The sequence below is a fragment of the Chaetodon trifascialis genome, chromosome 11, assembly GCF_039877785.1.
Source record: "Chaetodon trifascialis isolate fChaTrf1 chromosome 11, fChaTrf1.hap1, whole genome shotgun sequence".
Lineage (NCBI taxonomy): Eukaryota > Metazoa > Chordata > Actinopteri > Chaetodontiformes > Chaetodontidae > Chaetodon > Chaetodon trifascialis.
In genome coordinates, this window is record NC_092066.1 from 20727998 (window position 1) to 20749861 (window position 21864).

The window sequence follows — 21864 nt, forward strand, 5'->3', positions numbered from 1 at the left end:
TAACGTGTTTCTTTTAATATTCCTGCAAAAAAAAAAAAAAAAAAAAAAAACCAACACATGCTCTGTTCATTATGTTTGGACTGACAGTAGTTATTTTAGTAGAACCTAGCATGACTGCTAAACCGATGCTGAAACTGTGACAGCCTGCAGGGCAGACAGGCTAAATATGTCTACGTACATTCTTATAAGAGGCATAAACAGAAAAGGTAGGTGTTGTACAAGAGCCCTCTGGATGAATGCCATTGCAGAATAAGAATTTGTACGTTGCATAACAAGCCTCATTAGCTCTTTGGCAAGACACCCTGTGATCCAGAAAATCTGCTTATATATATACAAAGCAATAATTTAGGTCAGTCTGTTAAACCATTCGATTTCTGCAAGTTAGGACGTTTTCAGACTCCTGGTGACCAGCGAAGATCCTAAAGTAAGAAAAAGCCGCTCACTCTCCAGCCTCACGGCTTCATGTTGTATGGATGTTGCATGTGAATGTGTACGGATACAACTTGCAACACTCAAATATGTGAACAATAAAGTAATGAAAAACTGAATCATTTCCTTTGTGAAGTCAAAGCAATGACTGTTGTCTGGATGTGCAAATGGTATCCGATCTACTCCTTTCTTTCAGTAAAAGGATGTCAAAGCCAATCACCAGCACTCGCTCAGCAATTACCAGATCCATCTGAACTCCTTATTACTCCAATTATTAGTCAAGCGTGCCTTGAAATCACACACACACAACCTCAGACTATTGTCCCAGGTCGGTGAGGTCGGTCTACCGCTGCGAGGAAGGATGTGACCCATGTAATGACAGAGGAAATGAAGGAACTGGGCTTTGATTGGGCCTTTTTCTTTTAATTTTTTTGAAGTCAGGAAACGTTTTACTTTTGAGACTGGATATTGGGCGATTTTAGCGATTGGAGAGGAATTTGTAGATCGTGACGGAGATCAGGAAAATGTACAGATGGAGTGATGGAGTGGGAGGTGGGGTACTAACGGCAGCCAGAGGCGATGGGACAGCTACATGTTTCACAGTTTTTAAGTTTAAAATCTATTACGGCTATTATTACTATTATTATTATTATTAATATTATTATCATTGGGGCGTTCAATTACCAGAAGTCAACCAAAACACATTCCTATTCCAGAAAAAAATGAACAGAAATTATGCAATTAAAGAGCTGCAGTGAATTTTATGGTCTACATTTTTTCAAGTGTGACTGTAATGCCTCCTCAGCTGGTGATTAAATGAAGACTAGAAACATTCAGAATTTAAAATGTCACCTAACATAAGCTTAGCAATTATCATTTTGGCAACACTTACACTGACCACCTTTCTGTTTTAGTCAGGGTTTTATCGGTAGCACCACCGTCCGTCTTCATGTGGACTGCTGCAGAACCTGACCACACTGTCCATACGGCAGGTGAAGACAGGGATGTACCATTTAGGGAGGGGCCGCTCATTTATTCCCCTGGTTTGTCTGTTAATGGCAGGCATGTTTGCATGAGGAGACAGAGCTCGCAAGTGCTCAGTCTGCACCGAGTGCTGAGAAGCGCCCGTCAGCCTGATTTTTGACAATCAAGGCTCAATGCAGCAACAATTAAAGACAATATGTTATTGCAAAATAAGAATTGGCAAAAAATGATGGTCTAACTCTACCTTTAAGACTTCCACATATGGTATACTGTTCGTGACTACTGTCAAAGAACACGCGCTCTTGTGAGGGAGTTGGACGAAAGGCTTTGTTCCTATCAGAATAAAATATACTGAAGTGTCTATTTTAAAATAATACACTTCAATAAGGATTAACAAGGTATAATTATTCGTAGTATACTCTTTCCATTAATTTCCTACGTCAGCTAATTACTTGATGACAAAACTGGATCTCTGTTGAAGTCTTGAATGTATTCTGCTTTTTCCGGAGGCAGAGCTTAATGTGTTTCTAATGTGCGGATGTCACTGAACTCACCGGTTTTCCTTTTTCCCGTTCTATAAGTTTTGAATGGAAAAGTACACAAATGGTAACTTGAAAGTACAATAAACAGTTTTTGAGAGGAAATGTAACAAAGGAGGATGAGGTTTAGCTGTGGAATTTTGTTTCATTTATGACAATCTCTACACCTCCAAAAAGACTGATGAGAGAAGGTGCAGAGAACAACAACCGTTATCTTAAAAACTGCTGGTTTGAACACCCACAAATTCCTGCAGCTGTGAACATGTTCAGCTCCCCAAAAACTCCTGATCACAAAAGCAAGACATCAGTCTGTCGCTGAAAGATTTTCTTTTCAGGAGATTTCTTTGATCATAGCCAGTAATTATGAACCAAAATTTGCACCCACATGCACGTGCAGCCACTGCTTATAATTATGCCGTGTCTACACAGTCCTGTCAGTCAAAGCTTTGGGAGAAATATGGAGTGTGTGTGTTCACAAATCTAAATGGACCAGAATCAGCGGATTAGCATGTGGACTTCTGTAGAGCTGTCAGTTGTGAATGCTGCTTTGGGGAATTTTTTCTCACTCACACTCACACACACACACACACACACACACACACACACACACACACACACACACACACACACACACACACACACACACACACTATGCAGCTCTAAATATCTTCAACCTTCCACCCACAATCCATCCCCGAATTTTGTGTGTGAGCAGTTTCAGCAGCTGTTGTGTTGGCGTGTGCATTGTGTGTGTACCTAAAACCTATGCACCTGTGCTTGTGTGTGTGTGTGTGTGTGTGTGTGTGCGTGCGCGTGTGCATTTGCCTACAGAACTACAGCAGGCTGACTCAGCCTTGACAGTAGCAATCGGAAACAGGAGACAAGGACTTGGCTAACAACATAAGCCGGCAGCAAGGTCAGATGCAGACATATGCACACACACACACACACACACACACACACACACACACACACACACACACACACACACACACACGCACACACCTTTTGTCTTTACCTGCCATAATGGAAATGCCTGTATATCTTATCTTAAACAGATCAGAGGATTTAATTGATTCTAAGTGCTTTAAAGCCAGTTGACAGTTAAAAAGAGAAAGCCGAGCGAAGGATGGATGTGCCAAAGTGTGCGATTGAAGCGGCTTGTTGGGGAGGAGGGCAGGAGGGGGGCGGCTGGGGGGGGGGGGGGGGGCATAAATATCGTCCTTTTCTGGACACTTCTGCTTTTCTACTCTGTCACTCTCTTTCACACACACGGCGGACCAGCCCACTTCCTTACCAACCCCGTCTCTCACAGCGCTGCCCGGACTTCCCACTGCAATTACTTATAAAAACTTTTCAGGGCCGCCACACGTGGTCTGGTTTTTAAAGAGCTACATCCCCCTCCTCACGTGGTGCGGGGGGTATTGAGTCGTCACAGACCCCCTGAATGATCACCGAAAAATAAGGCGGCGTAGACAATAGCTCGTCTTGATGAATTCAATTCTTTCAGGACCCTGTACCGTTGTCCAGGCAGCTCCGGGCAAAACAATCGTTGCTTTGATAGTCCAAGAAACACACACTCACTCAGCCGCTCTTAGAAACTTCCTGTAACTACTTCCGAATTAGGATCTAAAGGTAACATACATCTGACCGGAACCTGGGTTAAGTTCAGTTTTCTTATTCCTAGAAGTCTTCTAATGAGGTGTTTCCAGCAGCTTAAGCTGGTGTGAGGCACAACTAATAAAGAAGAAACAACAGCACGCTCACTTCTGATACGAGTGGAAAAAAAACAAAAAAAACAAAAACAAAAACAGAAAAACAAGATGACAGCTTGAACTGACCTGGTCTGCGGTGGAAGCGGCAATGGTGTTCGAATCGGACATGATTTGACGCTGTGACCCAGTGGTGCTTCTCTGCCGGCCACTGTAGTCTCCTTCATTCACACCTTGCCTTTCAGTTCCGCAGCGAAAGAGGGGGGAGAAAACACAGTATACCCTCCCTTTTGCCCTGGCTTGATTAATGCCTGAATTACTTTCACCTCATTTCATCTGATGGAGCTCTGCTTCCTCTCCGCCTCTCTTGCTCATTCGGCATGGTAGCCCACTCTCTCTCCTCTCTCTCTCTCCTCTCTCTCTCCCCCCCTCCTTCCTTCTGTGATTCCAGCTCTGACTCCCCTCCATCCATCCCTCCCTCCTTTGCGCTCTTACTTTTTTACTCACCCCTCCCTCTCTTTCTCCTCTCACTCTTTTACTTTCTCTATCTGTATTTCACCATTTCAGGAATATGTACCCTCCCTCCTTCTCCTCCCCCCACTTTCCCAACTCCCCTACCTCCCACCCTCCCCCCCAAAAAAGACACAGGAGAGATCCACAGTCTTTTCCCTCTACCTCCACAATGAATGGCTCGTTGTCGCTGTAGCACCTAGGCTGAATACAGAGCAAGTAAGCGGGAGAGAGGAGGACCGGCAGTGGTGGAGGGGACAGGGGGGTGTTGAACTTCTAGTTAAGCTGGCCGGAGTAAAGTGGGGGGAGGTCTGGAGCACCCATGGGCTACAGCCAAGCTCTCTCTCTCTCCCTCACTCTTTCTCCTAACAGATTAAAGCGAGGAGACAAAAAAAGTGAGGAGCCCACAAGTGAGGAGCCCGCACGCCTTCCACCGGACTCCCCTGTCCCCCCTTCTTTCTCTCTGTCTCTCTTATTTCTTCCGTTTGTTTTCAGAGGCAGCTGCTGCAACTCTGCAGACCACCAACAACTTCCCTTTCAGTGGCACTTGACTCTTCCAAATCCTCGTCCGTCTCTACACCCCGACATTGCCAATGCCCCCCCCACACACACACACACACACACACCCGCCTCTGCCGTGTCACACCGAGGGACCGGCCGAGCCAAAGCCCTCCTCCTCCGCCTCGTCCGCGACGTGTTCACAGAGCTACACCCTTTCAAATTCAAGCGCTTCCCTCCTGAGCCTCTGTTTTGCTGCACACATTGTTGTTGCCTGTTTGCCACCATATGGCTAATGGCTGCCCACAACAAAAAGAGTGAGGAGAAAGCCAGGAAGTGACTGTCTGAGAGAAAAAGGTAAAAGTGGATCCACAATAGGGGCGCGATTGAGAGATCAACAAAAACGTCTCAGCGGAACGAGACGAGCCGTCTTTCAACGTGTCACTCAGAGTTGATCCCCTGACTGGATGCGGTGTGAGTAATGTCAAAAGTTGACCAGCAACTGGCGCCCTGCCTAATGGGTGTTTGATAGCCGGGGACAATGACTGCTGCCGCTTGAGTGGAGGCCCTCCAGTTATGTTTAGCACGAGACGAGCATCGCAGACAGGAAGCTATTCATTTGTCTATCAATTCAGAGGATTAGAATCTCACAGGGGATCCAATAAAGGGATCATTACCATATACCCGCCCTATTCACTGTGCTGAGGGGAAGTACTGAGGGCAATGAAAACAAGCGCTCCCAACAAATAGTCTGACATGTTGACACATTTATAACAAACAAGTTATTGTGTCAGAGTTACTCCTGCACTTTCTCCATTACTCTTGTATTTCTTTACAGCAGTGCAAAACACTTTATTTGATGATGTTATTTTGGTAGAAGTTTGTTTACCTAGATTTTAGGTTTTTAGATAGACTCAGCTTATACGTGTGCGTAGTCTAGGCCAATATCAGCTGCTAATGGCTTATTCCAGATATACTGTGTTGCCAGCTGACAAGTAAGTCAGTACAGAAATGCCAAACTAGGTTTGAGGTCACTGAGAAGCAGTGTGATCTGGTGAGAGATCAGGATGGGCTATGACAGCGACAATAACTGTGATTGGTCAGATTGGGCTGTCTGTATGTGTGTCTGTGTGTGTGTACATTTAAGAACTTAACTATGGTAGATCATTAGCTCCTCCACAGGGATCCAGTCACTTCTTACCAGCTCTGCCTCTGGAGGGTCTGTTGGCGTCAGATTAGGTCAAATCTAATGAAAAGCTTAACAAGTGCACCCCCCAGACACACACACACACACACACACACACACACACACTTAACTACACTTTAACCATGTAGGTATTAAATGTGGGGGCTTTCACTGAAAACTTGGTGGGGACAAACAGATTCTAAACTAAATGCTTGTTGTGGCTGCAGTTGGCCGTTGGTGGAGAGAGGGGAGGACTCGTTTTGTAAAGTAATTGCCCTGTTATGTTAGGTCATTTAACTCTAATTAGAGAAGCACAGATGCTGCTGCTGATACCAACAATGACTTGTTAAAATCCTCACTTGTTTCTTTATGTGCGTGCTCGCTGCAACAGCAAAACGGCCTGTGGGAAAGAGGATTTTCACATTTTCAGCCACTGAATCCTGTTGATGCCACTGACACTGAGACTCTGAACTGCTCTCTCAGCTCACTCCTCGGTGCACCTCCACGTCCACCCACTGCATACAAGCATGTATTTATTACGCGCATGGGGTTGCTTATTGAGTGCAGGGGTACTAAACTAAATAATGTATTTATGTCTCTGGGAGTGGGTTTGTTCAGTTTGGGTCTACAGCTAACTAGACTAACTGCTCATGGATTCAGAAAGATCATACCTATTCTATCATACCTGTTTTGGCTTCTCTTCGCAAGCCAAACTATAATGTTTTTCGAGTAATCCTCTTCAGAGAGGATCAGAATATGACGGTTTTGTTATTGTAGTACAACTGCGCTTTTCCTAAAAGAGGAAGTACTGTGGAGTACTTCAGTTATCTTAAGGATGTGTACAGTCTGCATTCAGTTGTACATACGAAAAATTACAGTTTCAGCAAGTTACAGGAAGTGTTGCAGTCAACTATGGATGCAACTAATGATCATTTGCATGACCAATTACGCTGGCAATTATTTTCTCAATTAACAGACACATTGTTTGGTCTAATAAAAGAGATAAAAGTAATGATCTGACCAAAAGTCCAGAAAAACCAAAAGAATATTCAGTTTGTTATTGTGGAAGACCACAAAAACAAGCAAACACTCACATTTTGGACCAAAACTGGAACTTAAAAAATGTCTTAAATGATTGATTATCAAAAAAACCTTTACTAATTAATTATTTCCTTAATTTTCTGTTGACTGACTAATCATCCCACCCAAATAAGACTTGGAAAAGGTGTAATCAGAAGCTCTTGGTTCCAGTAGCTTTCACATGTAAACAAGCACAAGCCAAACTCAGCAGACAAGAGCAAAAAGACGAACAACCAGAAGGGCACACAGCAGATACACTGATAAGGTCAGAACAGATCTTCTCTTTCCTCAAGGCTTTCCTGTCAACTTCCAAGCACATGCCAGCATCTATTATGGCTGAACCTAGGGCCAAGCACACACATCGATCCTAAACTCAAACAACAGATGGCCACTTTTCAAGACATTCAAAGGGAGAGGAATAAATGAAAAAAACATATGAATCTTTCTTTCTCGCTCCCGTTTTAAGCTCCAGTTCTGACAAACCAGCATCCTCACTGATTTGAAGATTAATGCAGCCTGGGTTTTAACTAGACTTTTAAATCAAGCAGGTAATGAAATGTGCTTGCGGCATGATTTCAACGCACCACGCTGTAATTAGGAGGCAGGCTGGATGATGGAGACAGAGGAGGTGGCAATGCAATTTAAGCAAAGGTAATTATGACTGAACACAAATGTATCCTAACAGTCAACCTGTCCTCATCCTGTCATGTGTTTGACTGCTTAGACTGGAAGACGGTTTAAAATAACTATTCTTATTACATCTTGATGTGTATGACAACTGTTACTGAACAGTAGCACCACACAACATTAGTCCTGCAAACACATTGCATTTCCTGTAGCTGCTTCACAATAAAAGCATGCAGCTGATGTGCAGGTTTCAGTGTAAAGCAGCAGGAACTTAACACAGTGTTACACTGTGGGAAAGCAGTCAGTGAAAGTAATAATTCTCAAATCTCAAATGGAATAGGAACAAATTAAACAGGTGTATTTTTTCCTCTTGGCCACACTTGGCCTCAGGTGACCTTCACTCCAATAAGAAAAGACGACTCAGGGAACACAGTTTCAAGTCCAGGGTTTAAATTTCACAGAGTGTATATGGTGGAGCTATGGGAATCATTCAGGTGGGTTTCAGAACGTGAAGGACAAAGAGGTTTCAAGAAGGAACGACTCCTCAAACATAATGGAAATGACGGCAGGTTGGGGCGGCATGGTGGCAAAGGAAAGTACGAAGGAGGTGACAGACAGATGCACCACTCAGACATAAGTCTGAAGAAGAAAATAATCTCCTTTCCTTTGAATTCTTTTCATTTCATCTCCTCTCTCATGATTTTCTCTCCTTTTTCAAAGCACTCTTATCTGTGTCGACAAAAAAAATTCAAATATCACTGCATACTCGTGAAAGATGTGCCTCTCCCATGCTTTTCTTTTATGGGCTGAGAAAGTTTTGTGATCCAAAATGCCAATGAAACACAATTAATATTCAGTGAAAAGTTACAAAACTATACACAGAGTTGCCTTGTGTTCATTTCCTGTGTGTTTCCTTCCACAGTCTGAACTTTCTTTGTTGAATAAATATAGATTTTTTTTAATTATTCTTGTCCAATGAAACAATAAAACACACCATCATTTAGCAAATATTAACAATTTTTCAAGCTAGGTTTATCCAAACCAGTTCAGAGTGCAATACAAGAGTCAAACAAACAGGTAGCTTGCACAACTTATGGTTCACTTTGAAGAACACACACACATACAACCATCAACCCATGGACATACACAAGAAAAGACGCACAAAACAAAGAGAGCAAACTCCAAAGCCGCGGTCAAGCAAACACAGTTTCACCTCAAAACATCCTAGTTGATGGTCACTGGCTGAACTGAAAGGGTGGAAAACAGTCCGAAGCAGACTTCATAATAGAATAGTCAAACCTGAACGGACATTGGTCCTCTCTGCTGCAGCTGCTTTTCCAAGAAAAATAGACACCTTTAAGGCTTACTGGTTCTCTGACTGCAGCGCCATAATCTAATGCTGTTTTTACTGTTTCTAACTTTGAGAGTCACACACAGTGCCTTCACCCTGACGGTGGAAGATGGACACGAACCTTTGGGAAATAAAGCATTGGAGAGCAGTTGAGCATTATGGTTAATTTTAATGGATTTAGCAATGAAAAAAATCTAGCCTTCAGATATTAGTTGTATTAGTTGTTGCTTCAGGGAATAATAATACAGTTTGCCATTCAAAAGACAAATACAAACAAACTGAAGGCACAAACGTGGCCCACGCAAGTATGTCAACAATGGCGCTTAAGGAGTGTGTCACCTGAAAACTCTTAATGCCCACATGAGGTGTCTCAGTCTGTTCATCTCATGTGAAGATCATGTTGGAAGATGAAGATGTTTTATTCTACTTCTGGTTCAGCACTTCCTTCATAGTGGATAGCAAGCTGTTTCTACCCAGGGAAGAGCTGGACAACCCACACGAACTGAAGACCAGGGACTTGGACAAGGACGGCTTTGGTGTTACTATGTTCTTCTGAGAGTGCTCACAGTCTGAGCGATACAGCTTCATTCATTGGCACATTTATGGCACTTCGTCGCCTCTTCACTCAGACAGGAATTGAAAACACTTTGACAGACGCCATGTTTGTTTACCGCTGTGGTCATGGAAACGCACTGATAAGCTCCATATTGTCCTCTTCAGTGCACACGACAGAGCCGACTGGGCCATACATTGTCATTCATGCTCTCATAGGTGCGTGGATGTTTGACACTATAAGGAGCTTTAAATAACTTAAACTAAATAAACTGTGTGCTCTTGGTGATTTGAGCTTTAATTGAGTAAATAACGGCATATTAATGTGACGGCCTCACACACAACTTCTTTAATATCCATGGATAAACCTGCTTTTACACTGAAAGGCTAATCTCACAGAGGGCCAGCAGTCACGTCTGGGCTTATTACATCCTCCTCGATCTATATATCTGTCCCTTACGGCAATTAGGTTAATATCTCTTCACCTCTCGTTAGCTCAGCATGCCTGTGATGGGATGTCTGACTGTGAGAGGGGCCTTGAACGGAAGGAGGTATCGACAGGCCTGACTCTCTCTTCCCTCCTGAGCATCTCACATGAGGAAAAGCTGAGAGCGGACGGCAGGATAGTCGAGAGAAGATGTGATAAGAGCGAAGTGAAGACAGGATGAAATAAGTGACGGGAAGAGCAGTGAGGAGAGAACTTCACAGGGTTGAGATTCACAATATAGGACAAGCACCGCAGGGGCCGCCGAGTGGAAGAAACACAAAAAGCTCAGTTTTGCAACAGCAGGTCGGCTTTGTCCAGCGCAACAAAAGGACAAAATGTGTTGAGGCACGGTTGGAGGGAAAATCAACCTTTCTTCTTCCTCAGTCCAAAACAGCCAGCTCTTTAATTGGAAGCAGGGGAAGAAAGTGTGTTTCGGGGGGGGGGCACGACATCAGTTGCAGAGTGAATAAAAAAAGAGAAAATAACAGAGGGATAAATAAGAGATCCAAATGAGTCGTGTTTGTCTGGGGGTCCAGCTGACCTGAGCTGAACACGACCTGACCTGGCCACTCTGGACACCCAAGGGAGAAAGACAAATGACGGCGAGGAAGACGAGAGAGCAAAAATGAGGGAACAGAGAGATATTTCCAACGCTTGGTTTAACCTGAAGTTTCCATGATAATTTCTCTGCCCATCCCTCACTGCTTTGGCTGGGAGGGCCCCAGCTGTTCGGTCTGTATAAATAGCGTGAGGCTTCGGCTCGGACCCCCGGGGAGAGCAGGGCTCATTGGAGGGAAGGCATGGGAACAAATCAGGCCGGAAAAAGCACACAACATACACATTTTGACAAACATATGGGACCATTGCTGGGGATGAAAGTGAGGAACATGTGACTGAAGTTGGCCTCACGTGGCAGAAGTCACTGTTGCGCTTGAAATGTGACAAGAGAGGAAGAGAGAAAGGCAGAGGGAGAAAGAGATATGAAATATGTCTTCTTTATTCATTAAAGCGATGAAATGCCATCCAAGATGCCAAAGCTTCTTGTACATCTTGTACCTCTTCAAGTCGTAGGCAAAGATAGCGACGTCAAAAGCCTAAATAAGCTAAATTAGCTTTTCTGCCTGTGTACCTGCATGCAGCAGCTCACACATCATTGAGTCTGTCAGTCTGACTGAGACTGAAAGTGAAATTACAAAGAAAAGTTAATGTGTCCACTCAGAAACTGTAACAAAACAAAATTTCTTAACAACAAATTTAATAGTTCATTCCAAAAGATTTCAGCATCTCACGTGTGTGTTTGCTGCTCTAGGAGATAAGGAACTGAATATCTTTGATATATTTCAAAACAAGCCATTTAAATCAGTAAAGTTGGCCTTTGGGGAACTGTGATGCACATTTTTGACCATTTTTGACAAAAAAAAAAGAATCAATTGATGGAGAAGGTAACTTGAAGATTAGATCAGTAGTGAAAATAATAATTTGTTGCTAACATAAATGTATGTATGTGCCACCAGTAGTGTAATCAGTGTCCAATGCAAGCTTGATTTTCATGTTTCATGATGAAAAGTTCATCTCACGCCTTCTTTTGCCAAGCACATTTTTAAAACTGCACTAACAACAAATGACTATGTGTAACGTGAAAGGGCTTTGAGAGAATTATCACCCAATTCTGCTTGCTCTATGGAGCGTTTTAGCATCTTTCAGCTCATTATTTTAGTCTTACAGCCCTCAACTTTGTTTGATTTCACAACAATCTGCAACCGCTGCAGAGCATTTAGCAGCTAATGAGCTTGGACTCCAATAATACGAAATATGACTCCAAATGAATGCTAATGTTACTCTGTGGATGGATACAGGGAATTGTTAGCTAACGCGCTCACGACAATAACTATGTCAGTGTGGTTTTACAGTTACTTCTGCTGCATGTGGAAAAAACAACAACAAAACAATTAATGCAGCTTTAAAGTGGTATTTTCATGATTTCCCTTGAAGTGTAACGGCAATAAGAAAGAACTCGGATTACCAGCCACTAATCTTTCAATTTATATTAATGCCAAGTGCTGATATGAGGAAAATCCATGAAATGGCAAATGCTATTGATGAAAATCAATAACATATGAGCAAAACAGGGATAAGGAATGAGAGAGAAAACTTAAAATATGCAGTCTTTTTAAAGCCTAGCTGTACTGGCTTGGGCGCTGTAGGACTGTAAAAAGTGCAACAGCAGAATTTTATGCTGTCTCAAATAAATGATAAAATGCATGTTACCAAAACTACTTGTGGGGAGAGCCTCCCCCCAGCCCTGTGGATGTCTGGTAATCAAGCTGTGAGGATCAGCAGTCAGCATCAAAAAGCTTCCTATTTCATCACTGAGGCAGCCTGTGTGACGGCTCTTCTTCTTCCTTGATGACATTATTTTCCACCTGCATCTGTGCCGGCCCGGTCATGTTTGACTGGGCAGTCAACGCGGAACTCTTCCATCATGTTTTCAAAGCCTAAAAGCCATTATTTAATCAGACAGTTCAACGCGGCGATGCTACAGATTGCATGCCTGAAAGGGACTAAAGAGGGGAAGAAACAGCAAGAGGAGGAAAAGTGATAAATAACACAGGGGAGGTGTGTGGCCAAGCAGGAGAGGGCTGTCCGGCCCTGAGAAAAGCAGACCCCCCCTCGTCCCAGGCTTATAGCTGCCATTCAACACTCACATACACACACAGAGCCAGGGAGCAGGTTGGGTTCAAGCGCAACAAATTACCTAAATATGGTTCTGAAAGGGCCTTTGAAAAGAGTTCAATTGGAAGCCGTTGAAAATGATCATAATACTAAAAGAAACCGGGGGAGATTTAAGAGCCCCGTTGTGTGGACACAATGTCGAGCCCTGTCCATAATTTCACTGACTTCAGAGGACGAGAGAGGAAGAGTGTGAAGTCCCCTTTTTCTAACTTGCTTGTATTTTTTTGTGGAGTCGGAGGGAGGGAGACCCATTAAACCAGAAAAAGACGGGGAGAGGAAGAAAATCAGAAAAACGAAATTTTCTGCCTGAGTGGTTTTTCCAAATGAAATCTAAAGGTCCGAAACACAATGGAGCCCCTTTTTTCTTTGCTCTGAGTGTGTGTGTGTGTGTGTGTGTGTGTGTGTGTGTGTGTGTGTGTGTGTGTGTGTGTGCGCGTATACAGGGGCTTGGTTGGTGGTGGGTTACCTTTTAAAGAGTGCCCAGCAGTGGACGTGTTTGGCATTTGTGGCCCTTGTCCCTCAATTGTACGTTCGCCACAGTGGCTGCCGTTAAGCTGACGTTGGGCTTGTGATTTTTTTTTCTCTCATTCAGCTGGTCAGTCAGGGGGTGAAATCAAAAAACAGAAATCATGTCTGACTCTTCTCCCCCCACCTGCCCTCGCGGCTCTTTCTCTCTCGCTCTCTCTTGGTTCACATCTGTTTGTTGGCTCCTCACCCCAGAGGCTGTCAACACGGTTGCTGAGCACTGCTGTTAACTAAACTGGCTGATTGGCAACTCAATATGTTTCTTATATAAGGACAGAGAGAGCGGGAGAGGCGCTGTCTACTTTCACCAGGAAGAAGTGCACTCTGGTTATGTGGAGCACATAGGTAACACTTTACCGACCACACACAGCTCCAGAGGCCATAAGCAATAACAAATATTTGGCAATATTCACAGTCCTGCACATGGACCGTGACTACAAACAAACCAGTTAGTGAACCAACTTTTCAAAAAAAAAAAAAAAAAAAAAAAGCCTCAACACATCCCAAGTGAATCCAGAACTGGCCTGTGGGCCACAGTTTGGGCTGCTCAGTTTTGTCACACCCTCTGAGCTAAAGTCTGAGCCCTGAGTTACTAAACAGATTGTGTATTATTTTAGAATTTAATATAAAAATGAACAAAGGTCAGAAGAATGCTTCCTACTTGTGTGTGTGTGTGTGTGTGTGTGTGTGTGTGTGTGTGTGTGTGTGTGTCCTGACCTCGGGGAGGTTGTGGCTCTAGGTGCCACTATTTCTTTCCATTTGGTTTCCACTTCACAGCCTACAGCACACATTAGCCACACAACCCCTGGGAAATGACGCACACATACGCAGACACACACAGTGAGTGACACGCTCATTCTCTCTCGCAGCCACACACACACAATGGCTCCCCACAGAACCGTGAGGTACACAGAACCGTAGGGTAATTACGGCCTTACAAAAGCACATTCCTTTGTTATAACAATGTGACTGTTGATATATTGTTACACTGTTCCAAACACTATCATTAATTCTTCTTCTCACGTACCTTAAAAACTTTTAATTAGTATTAACCCTTTGAATCCCAAGTAGCTTTTTTTTTTTTTTTTTTTTTTTTGATCCTGTAACATTTTTAACCACTGTGTTGCCAATATTGGAAAAAATGGGGGCTCCACATGTTAAACGTATTGAAATATGGCCATTTTTTTCCAACCTCCTGTCCTCTCTGCTCTGCAGTGCAGTCAACTTTTCACTGAATTGTTGTCAAGTGGCTGTAGGGGTCAGCGTGGTCATTCAGTATTTAATGCTTTTTACAGGATCTGGTTCACACGAATGCTTTCATTTGGGCAAAATTTTAATGGAGAAATTTAAGTGATTTTGAAGAAATATCACTATTTTAAGATGAGATTTGAATAAAGCGTCATTCATTGGAACGTTTTGATTTAGCAGTTTCCAGCTTTGATAAATGCTTACATTTTGTTGATATTTTAAAGAAAACATGGCTATCAAACTCACTATTGGGTTATGGGGTTTAGAGGGTTAACAAGTCGGTTGAACCTGACTGTAAATTGATCGCCACACCTGCAATTCCAACAATTCCAACACATTGTGAGTGACACATTTTCTCTTGCAAACTCTCTGAACACAGACCTCCATATTGGTGTCAAGAAGCTTATTAAAAAGGTGTGTCAGCTGTTATTTCATTCATACGTACATATTCAATCCTTTAGGGAGAAGACTTGCTTCAGAATGTGGACCAGAAAAAGCTGATCAGGACATCCCTGTAGTTTATGGCTTATGGTGCAATTAGAATTCCTAATCAGTCCAGAAAAGTAACATTAAAAGATTTGCCAATGTTTATCTTTGATCAGAGGCCAGTCTCCAGCGACCTCGTCCTCCATTTGGCCTTCATGGTGATGGAGAGGCAGCGGTGGTCTGCACAGCCAGACAAAGTAAGTAGACAATAAGTAGGCAAATGAGCAAAAACCTCAGCCCAACTCCTCCTCCTCCTCCTCTCACACCCATGTGCATGCACACCCAAACAGCAGACACTTAAATGACGAGTTGAAACGAAGTAACTAAGGAGCAAAAACAAAGAGACAGCTATCCGTCCAGTTAAAGCTAGTGCCAGGGCACCATCTGCTCATCCGCTCAGTGGAAGCGCTGGCTTCCAGGGCAGTCAAAGACAGTGCAGGAAGACTGAGGAGAGGGGGGCTCCCTTTGAACGCTGTGAACGAGGAGGGGAATTAAGTTTGGACAGAACGAGTCCGGCAGAAGGCTACCAGCCGAGCCAAGCGGTAGCAGGAAGCGAGCGCCTTGTGTGTCACAAGATTTATGGTGACGGGTCCATCCACCAACCATCTGGACCAGCAGAAGTAAATCAAACAGACTAAAGAAAGGGCATGGACTTAAGAAATGCTGAGAAAACACACCAGGGAAGGGTACTTTGCACTCTTCAAGCAAAGGTAAAGATGATGTGGATGAAACAGGAAATGATAGAGGAATAAAGGATTTTTATAACTTGATCATCTCTTGTTATGAATGTGAAAAGATGGGCGAGCTCAAGAAGGAGGAGGAACGGTGTAAACAGTGAGGTGACAGTTGGCGATGGGAGAGTAAGATTCTGTCCATAACTCTCTCTCTCTGTCACACACACACACACACACACACACACACACACACACACACACACACTTTCTTTCACTCTTTGTTGATGTCTCTAACCCACGACTGACATCACTGTCTACTGCCGCTGAAGACAACGGTCCCAGCCATGAGAAGCGACCAATCACGAGGGGCGAGTTGTGTATAAGTGTGTGTGTGAGCGGTTGACTGCTGTCACTGCTGGAGCTGTTGTACGATGTAGCCGAGGCTCTGGGCCATGTTTACCTTGATAAATAGGACGTTTCATAAATGAATGACTGGTGAGTGGTCGGAAAGCAAGAGCTCAGAAAGGAGCACAGCTTCACGCTCAGATTGTTTGGGAAGTACAGTGGTGCCTGCATCTGAGCCTAATTTAAAGTTCTTAATTACTACAGGGCTTTTTTTTTTCTAATTAAGATTAGGTCACACGTCTTCTTCTGCACGTCAGTTCAGCAATCATTAATATTAGTGATGAGAGGAGGCTCTGGCCAAGGAAGTGGGTCTGATATGTGGTTATTAGCATCTTACAGTAATAATAAAGCAGAAGGATGCCAAAGGCACAGCTCACCATGCTGTGTGGTATGAGATGCATTCCACCTTTTTCATATAGCTTTCCAGCTTTTCAGTCAATAACATCCACGCTAAAACCGACTGATGGCACCTTTTAAACTTTAAACTAAAGGTTTGAACTTTTCTAAGCTCACTGAAGCTTTTTGGTGATATAGAAATTCAAGCTGTGCTTCCTTCCTTTGCACTTTGTGTTTGAGAGGCTGCTGTCAGATGTAAAACACTCAGATGGCATGTTCACTCATTGTTGACCACTTGGATCTAATAATCAACAGACACATATCCAAAACAAAACCACTTCCATTGGGAAACAATTCAAATCCTCCTTGTGACTATCATTTAATTACATTTGAATCCCAGGCAGCCATATGTGAACTTTTTTGCAAGCGTCTAACTATGCAAAAGATTGACTGGCAATCCGTCACAAAGCTGAGACAAACCCACACACAAAAGTGCTGAGAATGAGACTCAAATCTCCATCCTCCAACTGCCTTCAAATGTTGTGAGAGAGAGTTCGAGAGGAGCGGGCGAGGCCGATAACACCCCCCCCCCCAAGTTCAGACAGCGTGTGTGCATTTTAATGTGGATATGCATCTCAAAAGGACCTGGCAGAAGAAAAAAATACCATCGGGGAGGAAAGCGAGGCTTCAAATGAGCGAGAATGTCAGCTGAGAGTTCTGAGTTTGTGTTTATCGCTGTCTCAAGACGGACTGAAGAACTTGGGCTGAAGGGAGGGAGAGAAGTGACCTGACTGCCAATGACGCCAAACCTCTATTTAAAGCTTCGCCAGCAGCTCAGGCCCGACTCTGACACATTTACCTCTTTGGCCTCATCTCCTCTCAGCAGCCAAAGAACACTGGGAACATGTTTCCTGTTTGCTAAAGACACAAAGATCAGATTGGGTGCTGTGAGAGCAGAGTTGAGGGATGGAGGTCCAAGTAAAGGCACAGTTTGGGGACTCTTTGGACAGTGTTTAGTTGACGATGTGTGCTCAGCATTGCCATGGTGAACAGCAGGTGATGACAGCCCCGCCTGCCGCACTCCACCACCAACACAACGCTCGCTCAGGAGGAAGAAGGAGGCTTATCAGTCAGTGCAAACGCGTTGTTTCAAAGACAAACGAGATGAAGGTGTTGGGTAATGTGGGGAAAGATGAAAAAGTGTGCCCAGGCTAAGAAGGTATTCTTAAAAACCAGAAAAATATGTCAGCACAACCTTTGAGCCTTTCTGAAAATGTACTGATAAAAGAAAAACACAGGAAATTGGAAATAAAAGAAGGGGAAACAGAGAGTGACTAAACTGGTGGTCCAGCAGCTGCATCCCACCACTGGACTCAGAGACGTGGCTGCCTCCATGTGTTTACAAAGTTGCATAACTGTGTTTTTTAAAAACACTTTTTAAAAGTGTGCGTTCACTGAACAAAAGTCAAACTTACCAGGATCCCGGCAAACTGCTTCTCTTCCATCCTTCAGGACCTTGTCGGCAAAGATCCCCTGCCTCTCTGCTGCCTCTCTGCTGCCTCTCTCTCTCTCTCTCTCTCTGGGATGGACTCGTCCGCCTCTCGCTATCAGAGTTTGAAGTTTTCTGAGGTGGCGTTCGCTCGAGTGTCTCGGTCCCCCTCGTGCCTCTTCTGTGCCGCTTGCGAGCGTAGCTGGAGTGGCGTCGCTGCTTTGTGCTAATTCTGCCCTAATCCAGAAACTTTTCAATGCTGTGAAAAGAACATGTGACAGGCGGAGAGGGGTGGAGGGGTGGAGGGGAGTGGGGAAGGGGGAAGCAAGGCAACACTTTTTAGTTACTTGTCCCCTTGGCCACGTTCAAAACAAACCCCTGGTCTTTGTGTATGACCTGCTGTGAGGTAAAAACTAAAAATACAAAATGTTTGCGCTCTGAGCGTTCAATAAACTAAGAAGAGGAAATCAAACTTCTAAGGAGGCCGTTCGAAAGGATGCAGGGAAAGAATTTAGAGAACATGTAGTAACAGATTTGCATTTTGTAGCAAAGCAGCTGCCATAACAAAGTGCCCTTTTGTGTAAAGAGATTAACTGTTGGGGGAACGTTTAGACTGCCTAGTGACTGTACGAACGCCGAACTCGAAGAGAATACTCAAAAACAGCCGGGATTCAGAAGGAAGTTTTTCAGGATTGAGGAGAAGCATTCACTCATCGTTGTTCGTTATGCTCAGGTTGGATGATCTGCCTTGTCCACCTGTAGACTTCATCACAAGTTCGACAAGTTATTGTCCAAGGACTTATTACTACTAACTGGTCCATACTAAACTGGGAAAAGGGGCTTTTAATTACACAGCCCCGTCCGCTTGGTTCCAAAATGACCTGAATCTTCAGGAGCTGGTCAAGATGGACACATTTAAAGTGATTCTGAATAACTTGGAAGCAAAGACATCTGGCTATAGATGTTTAAGAAGTCACTTCTTTGATGCATGCTTTGCTTTCATCTTCAATTGTTCTGTTTGTTTTATATCTGCAACTATACATGTTCTGCAGGCTCAGCAGGTGAAACAAGTTTTGGTTGTGTGGTTATTTGATTACATAGATTATTGTAGCAGGAATTTGTAACATCTAAACATGAAAATGAAGCAATGAAGGTCTTCCTGTCTATACGCATTTTGAATTAAACTGGCACAAACCAGCTATCACACAGTAAGACTAGAGCTTTCTGGGGGAGTTGGCCACTTTGCCCAGTTGATAATCCATCCTTGTCCCACCTAATTTACATGGAACTCCAATTTTGTTGCACCTCCCCTTTCTCTCTTTGGCCATACATGGTGCACAGGGTTGGAAAAACATGCCAAAGTACTTCAGGGACATGTGGAAAACACCAACTTGTTGTGGGGATGTGTACAGTAAATCTGTCCATGGCTATTGGCAAAAATCATGCAATATTTTTTGACACGTCATAAGGCAGACCGGATCTCAGCAAACTGCTCACCTTATCAGCAGTCTACTTAGACATCTTGGTATTGCTTGTTCAACCAACCATCCAAAACGCACAGCCATTCAGTTTTACAGTGATATAAATCAGAGAGGAGCAGCACATCCTCACATTGGGGAAACTGGAACCAAACAATGTGTTATTTTGGCGAAAAAAAAAATACTTAAACGGTTAAAGAATTTAACTTAATCAACTGATTAACCGATTCATTGTTTCAGGTTTAATAACAACATTTTTTCAATCTTCCAATCACATAACTTCTTTGGCATTGATACACTTCAATTCTTCTTCGGTTGTTCAGTTAACTTCACAAATATATTAAGAAAGTTTCAGATGACACAGAGGTTTCCATCAGCACATTTTCCATCTTGCAGTAAATCCTATAAGCTGTTATGTGGAGCCTGGAGTGCGAGTCAAACACTGTAACTCTGCCGCAGGTCTCCCTTCATCTGACTGTCACTGACTCACTGAATAGAAACCCTGGACATTGAACTAAAAGCATCCCAGCAAAAAGGAGAGAAAAAGTGGCCAGAAATAGCAACCATTCAGTGTTACAAACATACAAACACACACATGAACACACTCTTACATGTACAAGAGCCTACAGGGACTCACAACGTGCCCTGAGACATCCATCATACACAGCACGCTGCACATTGATGAAAAGATGACAAGAAATGAAACTAGGTTAAAAACTGAACCTTACCATCCACAGTGTGAAATCTGAAGACAGGACAAAATAAAGGGAAACACCAACTTCTATATGAGACCAGGGAAGCAGCCCAGCAGTGAGAAACTGACTGGTATGAAGACTGAGGTCTGTGATCAAGTCAAAGTGCTCCCCATCCCGCTGGTTGACTCCACTAATTTATGTACCCAAGGCTTGAGCAAAGCCTATTGGGCCATTCCCGGAGGAGTGGCAACACACTTCCTGACATGTCTGCAGGCGGCCACAGGTTTTGGAAAGCGTCAAGGTACTTCCTCGATAGATATAAAAGTCTGATTAATGGTGAGATGAAATGAAGAATCGGCTTGTATAAATTGATCTCAGCATTTGAGGTGTCTTGTGGATATCAGGCCATGTGGCTCGCTAATACATAATTGATGATCAATTCATTGTTCTGGTGGTTGCACCAGCCAAATGTGTCAAATAGTTTGTGCTTCCAGCTTCTTAAATGTGAGGACTTGTTTATTTTCTCTGTTTCCTCTTATTTGGAATGACACACTTTGGGGTTTTATCCTAAATCATTAACAAACTTAGCTATGGGCCAAATGCAAAATGAGAGGCATTGCTAACACAGCAGAGTGCTTAACAGCACGGGCTCAGGAGGTGAAACGGGTTTTGGTTGTGGATTATTCAGACGTGCATAATGGTGCTGTTCTTCTAAAAAAGCATTTCCCTCATACAGAGAGAAACTACAGATGGCCATCCTGACCTCACACCAATCAGCCCAGGATGACAAGAAGGGGGTTAGAATAGGCTGCGCTCACACAGCTTTCATTTTCAACATTCATTTTTTACCTGAGGTAACCTGAGACCTGAGGACAGAAAAAGCTACTGGGTTCATGCTAATATGCATGTGTGAGTCGATAATGAAGGCAAATGAGGCATTATGGATAAGGACAGGTTTCTGAATCAATAAAACATAAGTAAATGTACAAACAAATGAATGGTTGGATGGTGGTGGATGATGGAAATATACACACACTACAGATTTTGTACAGAATCAGGTTAATATATTTATGACTCCCTGACAATGAATTCTAAAGATGTTGATGACCCAGTGCTCCTCTAGAGCCATCAGCGGGCTGACATTTCTGTTTTTGTGCGTGCATACACTCAAGATCCTCTCAGAATGAATTGTGAAAACTTTGGCTTTCATCAGGTCAATCATTTAGTTAATCGTTTGTCCATTACTTTGGTCGACAAAACACCTGCAAAGTGACTGACAGTCCCATCCGCTGTACACACAAACACACCAAACTAAGATGATGAACACAGTCAACATTACAACTGTTAACATCTGCATGTTGACAGTCATTGTGAGCTTGTTAGCATCCTGATTTTAGCATTTAGCTCAAAGCACCACCGTGCGTAAGTACAGCCTCACAGAACGAGTGTAGTTCTAGACTCTGAAGGTGCCAGCATGCTTTATCAGAACTGCTTGACGGATGGCTGAATAGTGGTTCAGAAAACAGCCAGGGTCAGCAATTTTGCATTATTATGACAACTTTTCTGTCACAACCAAGTGCAACACTATGAACATCTTCCAGGAGAGACTGAAATTGTGAGCTCTTCCACCCAACAGAATTAAATCACTTCAATAAGTGACAGATGACTTACTTAGAGGCAAAAGAAATAGTTACTAATGTTGCAAAGGGGGCAAGTGTCACTCAGGACCCCCCTCAAGGTATTTTACCATGTCCCACTGAAACAATGCTTCATTCTCAAGCTTCAGCAACAAAAAAAGTTCACCCCATCACAAAGACCTCTCAGAGCAAAAAAAAAAAAA

At 43.4% G+C, this 21864-nt stretch overlaps 1 protein-coding gene across 5 annotated transcripts in view; it reads right to left on the reverse strand.

Annotated features, from left to right (window-relative positions):
* slc6a9 (solute carrier family 6 member 9) overlaps positions 1-21864 on the reverse strand; it is a 67980-nt gene that overhangs the window by 39256 nt on the left and 6860 nt on the right. For 2 of the 5 annotated variants that reach the window (XM_070973583.1, XM_070973584.1), the window contains exon 2: positions 17838-18110. In XM_070973583.1, coding sequence (XP_070829684.1) covers positions 17838-17867 — 30 coding nt within the window. In that variant the 5' untranslated portion in view covers positions 17868-18110. Of the gene's footprint in view, positions 1-3793; positions 4045-17837; positions 18111-20057; positions 20196-21864 lie in introns of those variants that run through there. The other 3 variants (XM_070973582.1, XM_070973580.1, XM_070973581.1) reach the window with 3 other exon arrangements.